Below are 23,165 nucleotides of genomic sequence, written 5' to 3' on the forward strand. Positions count from 1 at the left end.
TGTGGGTTTCCTCCGGGTGCTCTGGTTTCCTCCCACAGTTCAAAGACGTACAAGTTGGTAGGATAATTGCTGATTGTAAATTGTGCTGTGATTAAGTCAGGGTTAAATCTGGGGGTGGGGGGGTGGAGGGTGTGGTTGCTGGGTGGCACAGCTGAAAGGGACAGAAGGGCCTACTCTGCGCTGTACCTCAATAAGTAAACAAATAAATCTGTTAACGTCTGCTTTCATGAATACCCGATTTTAGCTAAATAGGCACAAATTTAAAGCAGGTATATTTAGTAACTAATTTTTAAGTTAAGTGCAACAAAGATTGGATTTTTCATGGCAAATCAGTTTAAACTGAATTTGAATGGCTAAACTCCATGTATATATTGCTCACACAATTAACAGTAAATTAAATATTTCACATGTAATGTCATATTCACCCTGATTCACTAACTTTCTAACGAGCAGGAAAGGTACAGTTGTTTTGGAGAGTGTGTAGAGCAGAGTCAGATAACGTAGAACCTGGAACTGCAGCACAGTACAGACACTTGGCAGCCTTTTAACCGACTCTGAGATCAATCTAACCCTTCCCACCCACATAGCCCTCCACCTTTCCTCCATCCATACGCCTACCCCAGAGTCTCTTAAATTTCTGTGATGTATCTGCCTCTACCAGCACACCTGGAACCGTGTTCCACACACCCACCACTTTCTGTGTGAAAAAAAACTACCCCTGACTGAACAGACCCATCCGAGTTTCAGCACTCCAATTCCCCACAGTATGGTTAGCTGCCACTGTCCCTTCCAGTCTCAGACTGCCAATTACTGCCTGCCATATTCCTTCATGGAAAGTCTGTACTTAAAAGCCTTGTGCTGAACACTCAGTGCTCAATCATAGGAATTCCATGTCTAGTACTACTGTTTCTGGTTTCACCTTTGGATTTCATTTGTGTCATTTTGTTTATTTCGAGTCTGAGTGTATTCCAGATCTTACTCTGCACTTGAGTTCATCAAATTTCATAGCTCTCTCGTTACACTGACATCTCCCCTATTCTTTATTTCAATCGCCTTAAAATTATGCCCTCTCATATTAGCGACTGCCATCCTGGGAAAAAGCTACTGGCTGACCACTTTTTCTATGCCTCTGATTATCTATACATGGCTCGTCCTCCTTCGCTCTGAAGGAAAAAGCCCTAGCTCACTTAATCCATCCTCATATTTCATGATCTCTAATGCAAACAGCATCCTCTGCACCTTCCTTGTGGCAATGTTTGCGGATGATATAAAGTTAGGTGGAGGGGTAGGTAGTGCTGAGGAAGCAATGTGATTGCAGTAGGACTTAGCCAAATTGGAAGAATGGGCAAGAAGGTGACAGATGGAATACAGTGCTGGGAAATGTGTGATAATGCATTTTGGTTAAAGGGAACAATAGTGTGGACTATTATCTAAATGGGGTGAAGGTTCAAACATCAGAGGTGCAGACAGACTTAGAAGTCCTTGTGAAAGACCCCCAGAAGGTTAATTTACCGGTTGAGTCTATGATAAAGAAAGTAAATGCAATGCTGGTATTTATTTCAAATGGGAATAGAATATAAAAGCAATGAGATAATGCTGAGCCTTTATAAGACACGAGTCAGGCTGCACTTGGAGTATTGTCAACAATATCTCAGGAAGGTGTTGTCATTGGAGAGAGTCCAGAGGAGGTTCATGAGAATGATTCCGGGAATGAAGGGGTTAACATATGAGGAGTGTTTGACAGCTTTGGGCCTGTAGTCACTGGAATTTAGAACAAAGGATGGGATCTCATTGAAACCTACCGAATGTTGAAAGGACTAGATAGGGTGGGTGTGGAGAGGATGCTTCCTAGTGTTTCCTATGGTGGGGGTGTCCAGGACTAGAGGGCACAGCCTCAAAATTTAGAGGTGACATTTTAGAACAGAGGAAAGGAGGAATGTTTTTTAGCCAGGGAGTAGTGAATCTGCCACAGACTGCAGTGGAGGCCAAGTCCGTGAGTATATTTAAGGTGGAAGTTGATCGTTTCCTGATCGGTCAGGGCATCAAAGGATATAGCGAGAAAGCAGGTGTATGGGGTTGAGTGGAATCCGTGATCCGATGGAATGGTCGAGCAGACTCGATGGGCTGAATGGCCTGATTCTGCTCCAATGTCTGTTGGTCTAATGATGTCTTTAAAACTTCCAGGACTGAACACAATTCCAGTGTGGCCTAACCAGAGTTTAGTGAGCTGCAATGTTCACCTGGATTGGAGAGATTGGATAGGCTGAACTTGTTTTTCCTGTGGTGATGGAGGCTGTGGAGTAACTGGAAGTATGGTGAAGTATATTCAAAAGGGGCACTGATAGGGTAGAAAATCAGAATCTGATTCCCATGGTAGGGGGATCAGAAACAATTGCTCTAAGGTGAGAAATGGGAGTTTTAAGGAAGAGAACATTTTTAGAGAGTTATTTATATCTGGGCTTTGCTGCCAGTGATGTAATGGAGTCATCGAACGTAGAACAGTGCAATACTGGAACTACTCTTTCAGCCCACAATGGTTGTCCCAAACTAATTAAGCTTCTACACTTAATTAAATTAACCCCTTCTGCCTACATAATGTCCAAAGCCCTGCATAAATGGTATGTCTAAAAGCCTCTTATAAGCCCTCATTGTATCTGCCTCCACTATCACCTCTAGCAGAACTTCCTAGGCACCCACAGTTCTCTGTGTAACTTGCCCCGAACAGCTCCTTTGAACTTCCCCCACTCATCTGAAATGCATGTTCTCTAGTATTTGACTTTTGCACCCTGGGAAAAAGATATAATACTTAAATACCATAAGACTTAGGAGCAGAATTTGGCCATTTGAATCTGCTCTGCCATTCCATGGCTGATTTATTATCCATCTCAACCCTATTCTCCTGCCTTCTCCCAATTATTTTTGACACCCTGACTAATCAAGAACCTATCAACCTCTGCTTTAAATATGCACAATGACAATGTTTATGATTATGTTTAAGAGATATTTAGGTAGTCACTCAGACAGCAAGGCATGCAAGGATATAGACCTAATGTGGGCAATGAGGAAAAGTGCAGACTGACAAAAATATTGGATTGATGTGCCATTTCTGTGCTGTACAACTCAATAGAGAACCTTTTTACACCGGGCGATTTTGAAATTTGTCTAAAAGCAAGATGCAAACTGGTCTTTATTTCCAAACATGAGAAATCCTGGGAATTTCCTTCTAGGGGAAGAGAAAGATTAACCTTCTGTCCAGGAGCGCCTGGAATTCCAGTGTGTAGTTTGCCGGGCTCACCCTTTTCACCTGTTAAGCCAGGCCGCCCAGGGGCACCAGGCTGACCTGGAAGCCCCGAGTTCCCTGGAGTGCCTTTAGGACCTGGTGGGCCTATGGTGCGTAAAACAGAAATATCATTACATCAACCAGCAGGACAGCAAAAGATTCGTTACTTAAACACATTTATCAAAGTCAAACTTGAATTTATTGTAAATGTATAAGTACATGTATGCACAGCAGCAATGAGAAACTTACTTGCAGCAGCCTCAAAGGCACATCATATGCATAGCATTCGCAAGAAAAACATAAATTAAACATAAATCTTTGCAAGTTTAACAAGAAAGAACACATTAATACGATATATACAGCATAATCTTAATTTCAATAACACAAACTGCTTGGACGCCACGCTCATGTAGCACTTAGCACGGTGTGTTCCGCAGTTCGGAGTTCAATTCCGGCACCATTCTGTCTGGAGCCTCTGTATGTCCATTCTGTGGAATGCCTGGGTGCTCCGGTTTGAATTCACAGTCCAAAAAAGTAGCAGATAGGTTAATTGGTCATTGTAAGTTGTCCCGTGATTAGGTTAGGGTTAATCAGTGTTATGGGATTGCGGGGGTGGCATGTCTCGAAAGGCCGGAAGGGCTTCCTCTATGCTGTATTGCCAAATAAATAAATAATCTCAAAATTTTGCTTGGGAATATTTGCAATTGATTTTTGTTTTAGTGAGGGATATTTGCATGAAGATGTCTGTGTCTTGAACTTTGCTGTCAACCAGTAATGCCAAATTGTAGAATGAACACTTTCTTTACTCCCAAATTAAATTTTGGGTGCAGAGTACAATGGTATTGATATTGGCATTGGCTTATTGTTGTCACATGTGCCGAAATATAGTGCAAAGCTTGTCTTACATAATGTTCATACAGATTAAATCCTAACACAGTACATTGAGGCAGAATAAGGCAAAACAATAACAATGCAGAATAAAATGTAAAAAAAAAAGTGCAGTGCAGCTAACCAACAAAATGCAAAATGCAATAATGTACGAGGTAGATTGTGAGGTCAAGAGACTATCTTATTGCACAAGAGATCTATTCAAGAGCTTAATAACAGTGGGATTGCAACTGTCCTTGAGCTTGGTGGTAGGTGCTTTCAGGCTTTTGTATCTTCTGCCCTATGCAACAGGGAAGAAAAGAGAATGTCTGGGGTGGGTGGGGTCTTTGATTGTGCTGACTACTTTATTGAAACAGTGTGAAGTATAGACCACGACAACAACCTCCTTACTCAATGTCAGCAGGACCAAAGAATTGACTGTTGAGTTCAGGAGGCAGAAACCAGAGATCCATGGGCTAATCCTTAACAGGGAGGTCAGAGGTGCAGAGGGACAGCAACTTTAAATTCCTCAGAGTTACCATTGCAGAGGATCTGTCCTGGGTAAAGCATGTAAATGCAACAATGAAGAAACCACAGCAGCACCTCTACTTCCTTAGAAGTTTGTGAAGAGTCAGCATGGCATCTCGATCCTTGACAAGTTTCTATAGATATACTGTTGGGAATGTATTGACTTGCTGCTTCACTGCCTGGTATGGAAACACCACCAATGCCCTTGAATGGAAAATCCTACAAAAAGTAGTGGATACGGCCCAGTCCATCACAGTTAAACCCCTTTCCACCACTGAGCGCATCTACACAGGAAAGCAGCATCCATCATCTGAGACTCCCACCACCCGGGACGTGCTCTCTTCCCAGTGCTGCCATCAGGAAGAAGGTGTAGGAGCCTCAGGACTCAGGAACAGTTATTACCCTCAACCATCAGGCTCTTCAACTGGAGGGAGTAACTTCAGTCAACCTCACTTGCCACAACACTCAACTGCTCCCACAACCTATGAAATCACTTTCAAGGACTCTTCACCTCATGTTCTCAATACTTATTGCTTATTTATTTATTGTTGTTACTTCATTTTTCTCTTTTTTTTGTATTTGTTGTCTTTTGCACACTGGTTGTTTTCATCGATTTTTTTACGGATAACGGATTCTATTATGGATAATGGATTTATTGAGTGATATATAACGGATATATATATACTTTGAAAGAAAATTTACTTTGAATTTTGAGTTTCTGTGGTCACGTACCGAGCAGCTTGCATACCAGGCTGTTATGCACCAGGTGCATTGATAAAAATTGGTAAGAGTCAACAGGGACGTGTCAAATTTCTTTAGCCTCCTGAGGAATTGGGGGCTTGCTTGGCTGTGACACCACATGAGCATGTTCAGCATTATTGAAAAGGGATGAATATTTAGAGTTGATAGTCTCATTTCCAATATCCAATGCTACTACCAAGATATCAAGACCATAAAACCATAAGACATAGGAGTAGAACTAGGCCATCTGACCCATCAAGTCTGCTCCACCATTCAATCATGGCTGATTCTTTTTTCCCTCCTCAGCCCCACTCCCCGGCCTTCTCCCTGTAACCTTTGATGCCATGTCCAATCAAGAAACTATCAAGCTCTGCCTTAAATACACCCAACGACCTGGCCTCCAAAGCTGCCTTGTAGTAATAAATTCCACAATTCACCACCATTTGGCTAAAGAAATTTCTCTGCATCTCTGTTTTAAGTGGACGCCCCTCTATCCTGTGGCCGTACCCTCCTGTCCTAGACTCCCTCACCATGGGAAACATTCTTTCCACATCGTAACCAAAGTTATTGAAAAAGAGATAGTACAGAACTAAGCTACATTTATTTCCTATTCAACAGCAAAGCCCATGTCGGTCAAGTTTATTGTCACATGCACAGGTAGACATATGTACAAGTGCAATGAAAGTCTTTACTTGCAGCAGCATCACAGATGCATGGCATCACATAACGAGCATTCTCAAGAAAAATATATATTAAACAGGGCTTTTACATGAAAAAATGCAATTATAACAGAAAAGGTCCATTTTAATGCAAAGTGGTTATCATATTGCTTAACTGTAGTGATTGGGGTTTTGCCAGTTGGTTCAAGAATCAAATGGTCGAAGGGAAACAGCCGTTCTTTGGCCTGGTGGAGTGGGACTTCAGGCTTCTATACTGCTTGCCTGATGGTAGCTGTGAAAAGATGTGATAGCCCTGATAGTGATGAGTTTTGATGCTAACGTTGCCTTTTAGATGTAGTACCTCTTGAAGATACTACCCCTGGTGGTAGTGTTTCTGTGAACAGCTTCTGTAAGACTACTGAATAGTTCCCTAGTACAATAAATCCTCTAGTGTGATAAAAATAAACTTTTGACCTCATCAGCTACTTCATGACAGCCTTGCACATCATTGCTTGTCAGTACTACATTTTCTCTGCAACTGTATCACATTATTTTGCATTCTGTTACAGCTCTTTCCCTGTACGATCTCAATGTGCTGATGTTGTGAAGTGATCTGTAGGGGCGGCATGCGATACCAAGATTTTCACTGTACCTTGGTACATGTGACAATAATAAAACAGCAGGAACTGCTAACTTGTGGCCCGTGACTGTTTGAGTTGGTAGTATCAGCACTATAGCTATACTCCCTGTTCCTTTCGGGTGACACAGTAGTGTAGCAGTTAGCATAAAGCTATTACAGTACCAGCGGCCTGCGTTCAATTCCGCCGCTGTTAGTAAGGAATTTGTACAATCTCCCTCTGAACACCTCTGGGCGCTCTGTTTGCCACCCACGTTCCAAAGACGCATGGGTTAGGGTTAGTAAATTGTGGGTATGCTATGTAGTTGCTGGAAGCACGGTGATGTTTACGGGCTGCCCCCAGCACATCCTCAGACTGTGTTAGTTGTTGGCATAAACACTACATTTCTCCGCATGTTTCAAAGTTTCAATGTACATGTGACAAAGTTTATCTATCTATCTTTATCTTTGTTATGCTGCATCTCCAAACCAAGGGCAAATATCTGCCATGAAGTTTCCAAACTACTTCTGGCTACCATTGACCAGAATGATCTTTATACAAAGCTCAACAAAGAACCAGAAAACTAACTCTCATTAAATTGGTGCTCCATAAGGTGAATGGGAAATGCATTTAATTAAAAAAGAGCATAATCTTACCTGGAAAGCCCATTTCTCCCATTGCTCCTTTTGGTCCTGGTCGTCCTGGAGATCCGGGTTGCCCTGGGAGCCCAAGGTCTCCTTTGGGGCCTATAGAAACACTTCATCATTAATAAACAGTATGGGAAAAAAACCCAGGTGAGACAAATTCTCACTCTCAATGCAGGAGGCATGTCACACAATTATTGACAGAAAACAATTAACACTGCAATTTCTGTCCCATAAAATACAATGGGGAAAATATCAATCAGACAGAGATACGTAAACCAACTAACAGAAATATTTAACAATGTCCTTGATAGCTTCATCTATTTATACATCCGAGTGACCTCAAAGCATCTCTTATGTTCTTCTCTGACTCTTTGACACAGAGTAGCACAGATTGTCCTTACCTGGACCTCCTGGTAAGCCTGGTAAACCATCTTGTCCTGGTGCTCCTGGATTTCCAGGTGTACCTGGAAAACCCTTTGAACCTGGAATTCCAGGTGACCCTTAGAAAGAGAAATAAAACATTAGTTTTACATATATATCTTTATAAGTGCTTTACTGCGCACCAGCTATATATCATTAGGAGTTTGAGGAGATTTGGTATGCCACAAAGACACTAGCAGATTTCTACAAATTTGCCATGGAGAGCATTCTGAGAGCACACTGCACAGGATCATAAAAGGCACTAGAGGGTTGTACACTCAGCCAGCTGCATCATGGGCATTAGCCTCCTCACCATTAAGGACATTTTTAAAAGTTATGCCTCAAAAAGGGAGCATCCATTATTAAGGACCCAACTACCCAGGACATGCCCTTTTCTTATTTCTACCATCAGGGAACTATAGGAACCTGAAGACACACAACTAACCTTCCAGGAACAGCTTCTTCCCCACTGCCGTCAGATTTCTGAATGGACAACCAAGCCATGAACACTACCTCTCTATTTAGGCTCTCTTTTTACACTACTTCATACATTTTTTTATACTTACTGTAATTTATAGCACGCTTCATGTATTGCACTGTACTGCTACCGCAAAACAAATTTTACAACACATATCAGTGATAATAAAACAGATTCTGATCAGATTATTTTTCAAAATTAATGACATACTTGTTTAAAGGTATTAGAACTGCACATTGTAATCTTTGTCATCCCATTAAATTAATAGTTTAGCAGTGTGCACTTTAAAATGCACAGTCCATTCAGAAATACTATCAGCACTTTGGTAGTGAAGGAAACTTAGACAGAATTGAACCTTCTTTTGAACTGTGCAGGTACTGCGTTGCATGATTTCTAAAGTCAAAATAAATGTTTTTTTCTGATCGGACAAATTGGAAAAGTGCCTTGCTTTATATTGGCAATTAAAGCTCAATTTATGGATCTTTCATGCTGGTCCAAGTCCCCAGTGTTTACTGCTAACCAGAGATTGACATTAACTATCTAAGCTATGAATCCTATTTCAATTCTTTTCTGCAATCATTCAACTAGGGGTAACATAGCATGTCTAATTGATTCACGTGAAGTCCTGATACCATAAACAGGCATAAATCCTATGCCCATATTGATGCAAAGTATGTTCATGTGCAAAAGAGCTCCAAATCATTATTGAGATGTTGGTTAACTTAAGAACAAAACAACAGAGATTTTATTGCTCTATATTTACCATCCGTTGTCCTTTTCACCTTTCCTCCTTCTGCAATCACATTAAGTCACAATGGAGGAATGTGTTCTGAATTTCTAACATACCTGGGAACCCCTTCTCTCCTTTTGGTCCTTGACCAACTTGTCCTGGAGGTCCTGGCAAACCAGGCTCACCTTTAAAGCCTCTACTTCCAGGGGCACCTGGGCCTCCAGGCCCACCTGGAAGTCCTTCATTTCCTGTAACAGGCAGAAAGATTGTTTAACAAAAAAGCTAAAAAATAAAATTGCTCACAGATACTAGAATTGATTTCTGTCAACAGCCACTATAATTTAGAACCCCAGGTAACAATTTGTCTAACTTCTGGTAATTTTTTTCTCCATTTCTCCCTTTTCTCATTCCCCATTCTGGCTCCTAGCTTACCCCTTCCCTTCTCCTCAGCAGCCCATCATCTCCTTCGGTTTCCCCTTCTCCTCCCTCTTCTTCCAGGGTCCACTCTCCTCTCCTTTCAGATTTCTTCTTTTTCAGCCCTTTTCCTTTCCTAACTATCTCCTAACAGTTTCCCCCTCCCACAACTTTCTCCCTCACCTGGTTTCACCTATCACTTGAAGAACAAACACAAAACGTTGGAGGAACCCTGCACATCAGGCAACATTTATGGAGCGAAATGAACAATCAATGTTTTGGGCCGAGACCCTTCATCATTACTGGAAAGGTAGGGGGAAGAGACCAGTATAACTCGCCAGTTTGTACTCCTTCCCCTCCCCCACTTTCTTATTCCTGCTTCTTCTCCCTTTCTTTCCAGTCCCAACAAAAGGTCTCAGCTTGAAACGTCGATTATTTATTACTCTCCATAGATGCTGCCTGACCTGCTAAGTCCCTCCAGTATTTTGTGTGGTTTGCTCTGGATTTCTAGAATCTGCAGAATCTCTTGTGTTAATAAATAACTTTTGTTCATTAAGCTGAAGTGAATTAAGAAGTTAATGAAAAATTAAAGGAACACTGAAACACGATGCAGTCTCTCCATTCTAAACTTCCACCAATAAATTGCATGAGGATCAAACTGTTGCAGCTACTAGATTCTATTTAATGTACAATAACATTGATTGAGCGAATTTGAGGATGAGTACAATGTGCTAATGAGACCGTGTACAGTATGTAGCAGTTAGTGTTCAACACTCATGCATTTCTAGGTAAGTCTCTGTATGATAACCAACCATAATTCATTCATTAGGAATTACAGTGCCAGAAAATGCCGGATCTCAATTGAATCCTGGTAGTCTGTTGGTCAGCAGTTTCATTTGGAAGCCAACAGCCAATTGCAGAGCGTCAAGACCTTGGAGGTGATGTTGAGAAGTGGGGGTCATTATCGGCTAGAGAACTATGCTGTCGGCAGCAAAAATGCTGGAAAGAGAAAAGCTGGGGGGGGGGTGGGAGGGAGTAACCAAAAAGTCTCACACCTGGTGAACACATGGACAAAGAGACCAAGAGCAAGTATAAATAAAAGACGTGATCAAGTCACAAACAGGTATAAGTGGAGGATTTAATTATTTAACATTTTAATCTTCATCTTCTCATCTTGTGTTTCTGACAACTTTATCTGGTAGCAGAGCCTCACAAAGGGTAAGAATGCCACTAAGAGCCCATGCATGCCATGGGACATGAAGTTGGAACTGGAATTAATTGCATTAAAATGCAGTTTGTTAAGAAAGAACTTGGAAATGGCACCATTCCATTTTAAATTCTTTTTAAGCGCCTTTCCTGCCAAAGGGAAATAATTAAGTTTCCTTAAGTTTTCTTATTTTATATTGATTCTGCCTCTCCTTCCCTCCCCCCCACCTCTCCCTACCCTACTCTGTGTAGGAGGATTTGAACTCCCCTGGATTGCCTGGGGAAATTATTGTTCCCTTCTGGTACTCCACAGTTAAACTTAGTCCTGGGTTTCTCCAATGAAGCTAGCTCCAGTTTCTTTATCCTGACTTAATAGCTAAAAGTTCTGAGACTTGCCGTCATTTGGCTATCCATTCATTGGTCTCTCTAGTCTTACGACCCTTATCATTTAGAAGAATCAAAACTAGAAAAAACCCAGGTCTCAACAGACCAGTAAAATAATTAGATTAAATATGTAACTGATCTTGATATATATTCCCAAATCTATCACTTTCTTGATTGCCTTCCAATAATCAATATAAATCAACAGCACTTGATGAACTATGACCTTGAGGGCTGTTAACAGAACCTAGAATTATTACAATCGAACTGCATCACATTGCATAGTGATCAATAATAGTTGGGTACCTGCCTACCAGAGCAGAATAAAGTTTCCATTTTAAACTGTAAGATCATAAGATATATGAGCAGAATTAGGCCATTTGGCCCATTGAGTCTGCTCCACTATACATCATGGCTGATCCAATTTTCCTCTCAGCCCCAATCTCCTGCCTTACCCGTATCCTTTCTGTGCCCTGACTAATCAAGAATCTATCAACTTCTGCCTTAAATATAGATAAAAATTTGGCCTCCACAGCTGCCTGTAGCAATGAATTCCACAGATTCACCACTCTCTGGCTAAAGAAATTCCTCATCATCTCTGTTCTAAAAGGATGCCCCTCTATTCTGAGGATGTGTCCTCTGGTCTTAGACACTCCCACCATAGACAACATACTCTCCACATCCACTCAATCAAGGTCTTTCACCATTCTATAGGTTTCAATTAGGTCAGTCTTCTGAGTTCCAGTGAATACAGGCCCAGAGCCATCAAATGCTCTTCATACGACAAGCTATTTAAAACTGGAATCATTTTCGTGAACCTCCTTTAAACCCTGTCTGGTTTCAGCACATCCTTTCTAAGATAAAGGCCCCAAACTGGCTCACAATACTCCAAGTGAGGCCTCACCAGTGCTTTATAAAGTTTCAATGTTACATCCTTGCTTCTATATTCTCGTCTTCTTGAAATGAATACTAACATCACATTTGCCTTCCTCACCACAGACTCAACCTGCAAATTAACCTTTAGGGAATCCTGCACAAGGACTGACAAGTCCCTTTGAGTCTCAGATTTTTGCATTTTCTCTACATTTAGGAAATAGTCAACCCTTTCATTTCTTTTCTACTGAAGTGCATTTCCCAACATTCTATTCCATGTGCCATTTCTTTGCCTATTCTCCTAAGCTGCCTAAGTCCTTCTATAGCCTCCCTACTTCCTTCGTACTACCTGCCTCTCTACCTATCTTCATATCATCTGCAACCTTTGCAACAAAACCATTCGTTCCATCATCCAGATCACTGACATATAGAGTAAAAAGAATCAGTTCCAGCAGTCTCAGGCGATCTCATTTGGCAAGAGTAGAAGGTAAGGGTAAGAGGTAGGGTAAGAAATACAGGGTAAGAAATACAAAACTTGTTGAAATACAAACAAGCACCAGAACTAGATTAATTTACACCTACCTTTTGGACCTTGAAAGCCAGGGTTTCCAGGAGGACCTGGAGGACCCAGAGGACCAGGTTTTCCCATCAAACCCATATCACCCTTTTGACCTGTGGGTAAAGTACAGATCGGGAATTATACAGAAGTCTTGTTAATGAGGCTACCCCAAACACTGAAACAAATCTGACAAGCTGCACCCTCAGCTTATAAAGGATCCCGACTGAATCTCACCATATTTTCCGCTTTCGCCTTTCTCTCTTTGAAGGTCTCATTCAACAGTTAAATGAAACTGTTTTTATATTGTGTTTAGTGCACAGAAATATTTCAAGAAGGTTTGTCAGGGGTTAATTTCTGAACTTATTCTACAACCTAAGGATTCACTTTCAAGGCTTCTATATCTCATGTTCTCAGTATTATTAATTAATTAATATCATTATATTTGCACATGCTGCCTTTTTTTGCACATTAGCTTTCTTTGTGTGTAGTAATTCACTGATTCTATTGCATTTTCTTTCTTTTTCTTTATTAATCTTTTTATTGATTTAAAAGAAGCATAAATACAATCAAGAGGAGAACTACCTCAAATATATATATCAGTAACAATATAAACCGAGATTAAGATAGACACTGTCAAAATCATAGATATTGTTAAACTGGTATAAAATAGACAATAATAAAAAATGAGAACAGCAATTCTCCTCTTATCAGTTTATGAAAGGAAAAGAAAAAACATTGAGTTTTAAATGTATTATTGTATTGTATTTTTTATTCTTAACGACAGGAAACCTCCCTTCCACATTCAGCCTGTTCAGATTCTTATAAACTTCAGGTGTTACAAGCTTAACCTGTCCTTCACATGACAGCCTGTTCATTCCTGGTATCAGGCCAGCAATACATCTGTGAATTATCCTCCAAAATATTAATATCCTTATTTAAGTAAAGAGACCAATATTGTCACTGTATTCCTGATGTAGCCCTACCAGCATCCAAGATAACAAGCAGAAAGCTACTTTGATATTCAATTCCACGACTAACAAATGACAACATTCTGTTAACATTTTCTAACTACTTACCCTATTTGTTGTGCCGTATTAAATTTTGTAAAATTGTTAGATGAAAGTCTGAAAAATTCCAAGTGACGCTTTTGCTCTTGATGAGCCCTGCAACATGTAGGGCGTCTGTACAAGTTAAACACTGTAAACTTGTTAAATGTTTGCTTATAGCAGTTGTATTCTTACACTATAGGTTTCTTAGTAGCCACTAGATTCTTTCTTAGCCCCATGACAGCAAAGGACCAAAGAAATTACTTTTCTCCACGTATCTCTCAATGTTTGTGGACTGGAACCTATATATTGAGGCACTTCTTGCTCATTTCTTGGGACTTCATTTAGACCAAGGTGCCTAGAATGGATCCAGATTGACTTCACCAGTCGGAATTCATAATTCCCCTGACACTGGTGGCAATCAAGTGGCGGCTGAGTATCTTTCTTTCTTTTCAAATCTTTTTATTGTTATATTATGCAAAAGAAATAACATGAGTACATTGAAGTAATAACACTTACAATGTCCCAAAAAAAATGATCTTAAAGATTGAAAAAAAAATTTGTGATAACATAAAAAACTACTAAGCAGAAAAAGTGAGAAAAAAAAAAAGAACCCATTAGGTATACAACTCCGGAGCCATGCGTCATACAAAAAGCTTCTAAAAATAAACATCAAACCACCAGCAAGAAAAGAAAATATACCAAAAAATTTACATTTAGATCGTGGAAAAAATCTATCAATTAGCTCAAATGATAATAATGAGCAAATGAGCCCCAGTGGCTGAGTATCATGAGCCTTGAAATCCTCATGTGACTTACTATGTAGTTAGTATTCAGTCCGGTTTATTTGTGCTTTCTGTTTTATGATAACAAAGTAGCCTTAAGTTACTTTGTTGTGCTTGTATGCTTATTACCACATTTCCTGGACACTCAGATTGTTTTGGGATTGTTTTGGGTCTGGTCAACCCACACCATCACACTCTATTTGCATTTTCATCTTTTGTGATAACACAGATCCCTCAGTATCTCAGAGCTTTTGTGCTTCTCACTGTTTAGATAGTAGGCTTCTTTATTTTTTTTTCCCCAACATTGAGAACTTCTTATTTTTCCACATTATACTAAATTTGCTAGATCTTTGCCCATCCATATATCTACCTTTACCCCTTCTAATGTTCATAACCTTCCTACCTCTCTTTGGGATATCGGCAAATTTAATGATACCCTGAGATAATTCATCGAAGTCATTTTACTGTAAAATGTAGCTGGTTGATTTAGTGAGATATGCAAAGCAGGAATCTATTACACTTCGCACTCACTGGGAAAAGCTAACCCCTCCCTAATTTATGAAAAAGTGACCAGTAATGGAACAAAGAAACCAAAATATTAGTTTTAGCAAAGGATATTTACTTCCTGTTATATAAGCAGTAGAAAGACGGCTAGTAATTTATTTACGTAGGAGGGTCAGGAGACTTGGGTCCCACACTACTGGGTCTAGGAACAGTTATTCCTCTTCAACAATCAAGCTCCTGAATCAGTGTGGATAACTTCACTTACCTCAACACCGAACTGATTCCACAACCTATGGTCTCACTTTCAAGGACTCTACACCGTATTCTTTATTTACAATTTATTTATTATTATTATTTGTTCCTTTTTGTATTTGCACTGCTCATCTTCTTTTGACAATGGCTGTTTGTCCATTTCTGTTGGCGTGTGGTTTTTCATCGATCTTCTTTGTGTTTCTTTGTATCGACTGTGAGTGTCCAGAAGAGAATGGATCTCATGGTGGTATATAGTGACATGAATTTACTTTGAACTTTACCTGCTGGACCTGGGCGCCCATCGACTGCTGGTCGACCTGGAAGACCTGGAGAACCCGGTGAACCCGGACCACCTGGTAACCCTGGATTTCCTTTGTCTCCGGGAGGGCCAGGAATATCCAGACCTGGAGGACCAGGGTCTCCCTTATCACCGATTGGGCCTGGTGATCCTGGTTAACAACATGGAAACAGATTATCACTAATAAGTTCATGAAATGTTACTTCTAGATTCAGAATTACAACCAGCAATGGTTTACAAATAACACACATCAAAGTTGCTGGTGAACGCAGCAGGCCAGGCAGCATCTCTAGGAAGAGGTACAGTCAACATTTCGGGCCGAGACACTTCGTCAGAAGCGTCTTTGTCAGAAGTCAGAAGGGTCTCGGCCTGAAACATCGACTGTACCTCTTCCTAGAGATGCTGCCTGGCCTGCTGTGCTCACCAGCAGCTTTGATGTGTGTTGCTTGAATTTCCAGCATCTGCAGAATTCCTCATGTTTGCGTTGATGGTTTACAAATGTTTCCTTTACTAACTGGATCTGCCTTTTGTCTCGTACATTAAATTCATCTTAACTCCAGTTTACTATTGTTCAGCTAGAGACATAAGTTTCTCAATTTTTTTTTGGGACCATTGATGTTTTCTATATCTACTTCTGGAAAGCAATAAATTTGTCCTTATTTACTCTTTGGAAAAAAAGTGAGTTATTAATTTATTTAGAGATGTGTGCCCTTCTGGTTTCGAACCCCACTGCCCAGCAACCCCTGATTTAGCACTAATGTAACCACAGGACAAGTTACAATGACTTGTGTGCTGTATCTCTCTCGCTCTCTAAATTTAGCTGATAAACTGCTACACTTGGTTATTTCTGTCCAAGTTTTGGGCAGCACTAGGAATAATGAAGCTCCTTTAAGCACAGAAAGTCAAATTAAAAGACAGAGAGACCCAGGGGTACAAGGACCTAGTTCCTTGGAAGTGGAAATGCCAGTACATAATCTGGTGAGGAGGGCCAATGATGTGCGTGATTTCATATGTCAGGGAACTGAGTACAAGTGTTGGGTTGTCATGTCACAAGGTGTTGGCGAGACTGCATCTGGAATATTATGTGCAATTCTGGATGCCATTCAGCAGGAGAGAGTGCAGAAAAGATTCACAAGGATGTTGCCAGGACTGGAGGGCTTAAATTATGATGAAAGATTGAATAGGCTGGGACTGGTTTCCCTGGAGTGAAGGAAGCTGGGGGCTGACCTTATAGAGGTGTATAAAATCATGCGGGACGTTGATAGAATGCATTATCACAGTCTTTTCCCCAGGGTAAGGGAGCCTAAAACTAGAGGGTATTGGTTTAATATGAAAGGGGAAAGATTTAAAGTGGTCCTGGCAGGCAAGACTTTCCGCATGCGGTGGGTGAATGTAATGTTTGAAAGACATTTGGACAGGTACATGGATAGGAAAGTTTTGGATGGATATGGGTCAAATCCAGGCAAATGGGACTGGCTCAAGAAGACATCTTGGTTAGAATGGGCATACTGGACCAAAGGCTCTGTTTCTATGCTTTTTATTTCTGTGACTATGACTTAGAATGACCATGTCGATTGTGCAGGATATTATCAACAACAGCTATTCCCCTCTCCCCACCTTTTAAATCTACACCTCAGCTTTTTTCCCTCCAGTCCTGCCAAAGGGTTTCAGCCCAAAAAGTCAACAGTACTTTTTTCCATAGATGTTGCCTGGCCTGCAGAGTTCCTCCAGCATTTTGTGTGTGTTGCACAGATATTTATTGCTTATTTATTTATGAGTGTTCTTATTTCTCCTTTTTGTATTTGCACACTTTGTTGTCTTCTGCACTCTGGCTGAATGCCCTAGTTGGATGGTCTTTCATTGATTCTGTTCTGGTTATTATTCTATAGATTTATTATGCCCACAAGATTGGCAACTAAATATTCCTGGATTTCATTCCTTCAGGTGTGATAGAATCGGAGGGACAAGACGGGGAGGTGTTGCATTGCTTGTCAGAGAAAATATTACAGCTCTGCTCTGGCAGGATAGATTAGAGGGCTCGTCTAGGGAGGCTATTTGGGTGGAATTGAGGAATGGGAAATCGGGGTGTATTATAGACCACCTAATGGGGAGCGAGAATTGGAGGAGCAAATTTGTAAGGAGATAGCAGATGTTTGTAGTAAGCACAAGGTTGTCATTGTGCGAGATTTTAATTTTCCACACATAGACTGGGTAGCCCATACTGTAAAAGGGCTGGATGGTTTGGAGTTTGTAAAATATGTGCAGGATAGTTTTTTGCAGCAATACATAGAGGTACCATCGAGAGAAGGGGCAGTGTTGGATCTCCTGTTAGGGAATGAGATAGGTCAGGTGACAGAGGTATGTGTTGGGGAGCACTTCAGGTCCAATGATCACAATGCCATTAGCTTCAATGTAATTGAGAAGGATAGGTCTGGACCCAGGGTTGAGATTTTTGATTGGAGAAAGGCTAACTTTGAGGAGATGCAAAAGGATTTAGAAGGAGTGGATTGGGACAAATTGTCTTGTGGGAAGGATGTAATAGAGAAGTGGAGGTCATTTAAAGGTGAAATTTTGAGGGTACAGAATCTTTATATTCCTGTTAGGTTGAAAGGAAAGGTTAAAAGTTTGAGAGAGCCATGGTTTTCAAGGGATATTGGAAACTTGGTTTGGAAAAAGAGAGATATCTACAATAAATATAGGCAGCATGGAGTAAATGAGGTGCTCAAGGAATATAAAGAATGTAAAAAGAATCTTAAGAAAGAAGTTAGAAAAGCTAAAAGAAGATATGAGGTTGCTTTGGCAAGTAAGGTGAAAATAAATCCAAAGGGTTCTACAGTTATATTAATAGCAAAAGGGTAGTGAGGGATAAAATTGACCCCTTAGAGAATCAGAGTGGACAGCTATACATGGAACCAAAAGAGATGGGGGAGATTTTGAACAATTTCTTTTTTTCGGTGTTCACTAAGGAGAAGGATATTGAATTGTGTAAGGTAAGGGAAGTAGGTAGGGGAGTTATGGAAACTATGATGATTAAAGAGGCAGTATTGGCGCTTTTAAGGAATATAAATGTGGATAAGTCTCCGAGTCCTGACAGTATATTCCCTAGGACCTTGAGGGAAGTTAGTGTAAAAATAGCAGGGGCTCTAACAGAAATATTTCAAATGTCATTAGAAATGGGGACGGTGCCGGAGGATTGGCGTATTGCTCATGTTGTTCCATTGTTTAAAAAGGGTTCTAAGAGTAAACCTAGCAATTATTGGCCTGTAAGTTTGACGCCAGTGGTGGGTACATTAATGGAAAGTATTCTTAGAAATGGTACATATGATTATCTGGATAGACAGGGTCTGATTGCAAACATTCAACATGGATTTGTGCGTCGAAGGTCATGTTTGACAAATCTTACTGAATTTTTTGAAGCGGTTACTAGGAAAGTTGATGAGGGTAAAGCAGTGGATGTTGTCTATATGGACTTCAGTAAGGCCTTTGACAAGGTTCCACACAGAAGGTTAGTTAGGAAGGTTCAATCGTTAAGTATTAACATTGAAGTAGTAAAATGGATTCAACATTGGCTGGATGGGAGACGCCAGAGAGTAGTGGTGGATAACTGTTTGTCAAGTTGGAGGCCGGTAACTAGTGGTGTGCCTCAGGGACCTGTACTGGGTCCAATGTTGTTTGTCATATACATTAATGATCTGGATGATGGGGTTGTAAATTGGATTAGTAACTATGCAGATGATACTAAGATAGGTGGCGTTGTGGATAATGAAGTAGGCTTACAAAGCTTGCAGAGAGATTTAGGCCAGTTAGAAGAGTGGGCTGAAAGATGGCAGATGGAGTTTAATGCTGATAAGTGCGAGGTGCTACATTTTGGTAGAACTAATCAAAATAGGACATTCATGGTAAATGGTAGGGCATTGAAGAATGCAGAAGAACAGAGGGATCTAGGAATAATGGTGCATAGTTCCCTGAAGGTGAAATCTCATGTGGATAGGGTGGTGAAGAAAGCTTTTGGTATGCTGGCCTTTATAAATCAGAGCATTGAGTATAGGAGTTAGGATGTAATGTTAAAATTGTACAAGGCATTGGTAAGGCCAAATTTGGAGTATTGTGTACAGATCTGGTCTAGGAAAGATGTCAACAAAATAGAGAGAGTACAGAGAAGATTTACTAGAATGTTCCCTGGGTTTCAGCACCTAGGTTACAGGGAAAGGTTGAACAAGTTGGGTCTTTATTCTTTGGAGCGTGGAAGGTTGAGGGAAGACTTAATAGAGGTATTTAAAATTATGAGGGGGATAGATAAAGTTGACGTGGATAGGCTTTTTCCATTGAGAGTAGGGGAGATTCAAACAAGAGGACATGAGTTGAAAGTTAGGGGGCAAAAGTTTAGGGGTAACATGAGGGGGAACTTCTTTACTCAGAAAGCAGTAGCTGTGTGGAACGAGCTTCCAGCAGAAGTGGTAGAGGCAGTCTCGATATTGTCATTTAAAGTAAAATTGGATAGCTACATGGACAGGAAAGGAACAGTGAATTAAGAGGTCCCAGGAAACAATGACCTTGAGTAGAAGTTGGTGTGAGAGTGGAGTAAGAGAGTGTGATGCCATGGGATCTGGAATTTAGGTGAAAGAAATTTCAAATGAATAACTCAGGTAGATAAGTCAGACAGTGAAGGAATCACTGGAGAGGAGTACTGATACAATGGTCACCAGTTCCACTGTATAATGTCACCATCTGTCATATATTAACATTAACTTGTGAAAGAAGGGAACTTGAAGAGATTAACTGGTCGAGTTCTTCCTTACAGGTTGGTCTGTAAAGCAAAATGTAACCAAACCCTTCCCCCACCTCTACAACAGTGGAAATCCCACTTCCTTTACACACACCAGCACCTTGCTGAGAAGTGATATTACAATAGTACGTGTCCTGGACATCTCTAATTGCCACCGTGTTCAGTGTCAAATCTGGGTTTCCAGTTTTTGAACATTTCTGGGGGTGGGAGGGAAGAAAAAGGAAATATCACTGTACGGAGGAACTGCAAGAAATTTACGTCATAGTCGCTCATCGGCTGATCATTCTGACAGAAGGCAATTTAAAGAAAACTGTTAGGTTAAAAAATGCTCTCCACCAACGTACATCAGTAAATGCACTTTTCTACTATGGAACAGATTTCCACAAATAAACTGGGACATAGAAAATCAAATGACTTCTCTTATCAAGAGTATTATATTAGATGCCCAGTCGAAGTCAAGCACTACCAGCTTACAGTGCTTAAGCTAGTTCGCACTTTAAATATCCAATTAAAAACTTGCATTAATTATTCCTGCAGTGCAATGAGCAGGGGAAATCCATTCATTCACCTCTTCGGAGTACAGGAGTTGGGGATGTACGTTGAAGTTACTGATGACGCCTAATTTGAAGTATCGTATGCATTTCTGGTCACCTACCTACAGGAACGATATCAATACGACTTGAGGACCTCAGTGATAAGGAAAGTTTGAACAGGTTAGGACTTTATTCCCTGGAGTGTAGGAGAATGAGGGGAGATTATTTAATAGAGATATATGAAGTGATACAGACTTTTTCCACTGAGATTGAGTGAGACTAGAACTGGAGGTCATGGGTTAAGTTGAAACGCAAAATGTTTAAGTGGAACATGAGGGGGAGTTTCATCACTCAGAGGGTGGTGGGAATGTGGAATGAGCTGTAGTGGAAGTGGTGGATGAGGGTTTGATTACAATTTTTAAGAGAAGTTTAGGTAAGTACATGGACAGGAGGGGTATGGAGGGCGATGGTCCAGGTGCAGCCCAATGGGACCTGCAGAATAATTCAGCAAAGCAACTGTTTCTGTGCTGTAGTGTTCTATAACTCCATGGAAGAGAATAAAACTCGGACTAGAATATCAGTGGGTGCAAACACGAGGAATTCTGCAGATGCTGGAAATTCAAGCAACACACATCAAAGTTGCTGGTGAACGCAGCAGGCCAGGCAGCATCTCTAGAAAGAGGTACAGTCGACGTTTCAGGCCGAGACCTGATGAAGCGCCTCGGCCTGAAACGTCGACTGTACCTCTTCCTAGAGATGCTGCCAGGCCTGTTGCGTTCATTCACCAGCAACTTTGATATCAGTGGGTGTAGCTGTTTGAATTTTCTTCCTCGTCAATTCAGATTCTGCAATTGCACATCAATCTGGTCATTCCAACAAATGCTCTTAACACTCTCTACATATTCTTAAAACAGCCCCCTGCTATGGCCGGGATCCACTCAGTTGGTGCATGGACATATTTGGCATGTACATAATTTACACATGGATAATAAGGAGTTAATTTTGGACAAATGATTTTAATCATGAGGAGACTAGCAGATGCCAGTTATTACACGATTTGAAAATTGACACTGATTTCCCTTTTTGACAAATCTTGTTTGTGTGCCATTCCACACACTTAGGGATCTACAATCTCAAATATAAACATATGTGAGCTCTATGTGCAGTTTAATATTGACAAGAATCTTGGCAACACAGGGAAAGGTGTTGCCAAACATCTTTGGATGCCAGTACCAATTTAGTAGAACTTAACTGCAACATTTCAGCATCTCAAAAACCTGGAAACACACTTCTAGCAGAATGTGAAAATGAAATTAAAAACCAAATTATCCCATGCAAGCAATCTAGGGTTCTACTTTCCCAAGAGAATTTTCTCAAAGCAGCCTCAAACAAGTGTGTTGGTCCAGTTCCCAGGTTTGGTATACATTCAGAATTATGGTCACAAATTTTCCCACACTGGGTATTGGGATTTTCGGTTTCCAAGTTGCACTAGAGCTCCACCTGCAGACCAGCTTGGCTGCTGACAGTGGCAGGTTCACGGGACCAGTTAACGGAAGTGAGTGAGAGGCATTATGAGACAAAGAGCATTGCACCAACAGCGGACATTTTTCTTATTCCTTTTTCTGTTGGCTTTTACACATCCAGGGGATTTCCAACAAAGGGGAGAGAACTCATTGTAATGTATCCCACACCAAGAGAATAACAGCCCTGAATATATTGTGGGCTTGAATCCGCTCGATGGTTACTAGGGCTGTGGATCCCAGAGCCCTGCATGCGATACTGCAGTCACTGTAGGTCTACTTCAAATGCACTACCCTTACACAAGTTCTATAAATACTAGGTATAAAATCACTGTAGAGGCCAATTCATTGAATTATACTCAAAGCAGGGGTTGATAGGTTCCTGTTTTGTAAGGGTGTCAAAGGTTACAGGGAGAAGGCAGGAGAATAGGGTTGAGAAAGATAATAAATCAGTCATGATGCAATGGAAGAGCAGATTTGATGGGCTAAATTGCTACTTCTGCTCCTATGTCTTATGGTCTTACGGAGTCACAATGGAAATTCCAGGACCATTGCCTTTGGATTTGTGGGTCTATTTTCCCTGGGGAGAAAGTCCAAGTGGTATTTCATGTTATGAGTTTCCTATGGTGGGTTGGGCAGAAAGACAAATTAAAATAGAAATGACTGGAAATTTTAAGTATCTGTGGAAAATTTCTTTCTCAATCTTTTTATGATATCTGTGGAAAATTAAACAGCTGATTCTTTGGGTCATGACCTTTCAACAGAAATATTGAACATGTTTGAAGTTGCAGAGAAGAGGGAAGTGCAGGAGGAATTAAAGAGAACGTCTGTGATAAGGTGTGGAGAACGGAAGAATGAGCATGATGCTGGCTGGGAGATGGTAGCAAAGGCTTGCTAAGTGACGGCGAAGATGAATGAGAACAAAGGAGAGCGAAAGACTGCATTTTCTGAAATTCTGCAAGAAAACACAATGCTTGAAGTTTTCATTGATGTTAGGCTGCATCTGAGCTGGGAAAAAAAAAGTTTTATTTTTCCCTTCAT

General features: G+C 40.7%; 1 protein-coding gene across 2 annotated transcripts in view; it reads right to left on the bottom strand.

The window, feature by feature from the left end:
- col4a5 (collagen, type IV, alpha 5 (Alport syndrome)) overlaps positions 1-23,165 on the bottom strand; it is a 310,200-nt gene that overhangs the window by 86,789 nt on the left and 200,246 nt on the right. For both annotated transcript variants that reach the window (XM_072270935.1, XM_072270934.1), the window contains 6 exons: positions 15,269-15,436; positions 12,424-12,513; positions 9,084-9,215; positions 7,741-7,839; positions 7,349-7,438; positions 3,246-3,385 (listed from right to left, as the gene is read on the bottom strand). In XM_072270935.1, coding sequence (XP_072127036.1) covers positions 3,246-3,385; positions 7,349-7,438; positions 7,741-7,839; positions 9,084-9,215; positions 12,424-12,513; positions 15,269-15,436 — 719 coding nt within the window. The remainder of the gene's footprint in view (positions 1-3,245; positions 3,386-7,348; positions 7,439-7,740; positions 7,840-9,083; positions 9,216-12,423; positions 12,514-15,268; positions 15,437-23,165) is intronic.

Source organism: Mobula birostris, chromosome 10 (assembly GCF_030028105.1).
Source record: "Mobula birostris isolate sMobBir1 chromosome 10, sMobBir1.hap1, whole genome shotgun sequence".
NCBI classification, from domain to species: Eukaryota; Metazoa; Chordata; class Chondrichthyes; order Myliobatiformes; family Myliobatidae; genus Mobula; species Mobula birostris.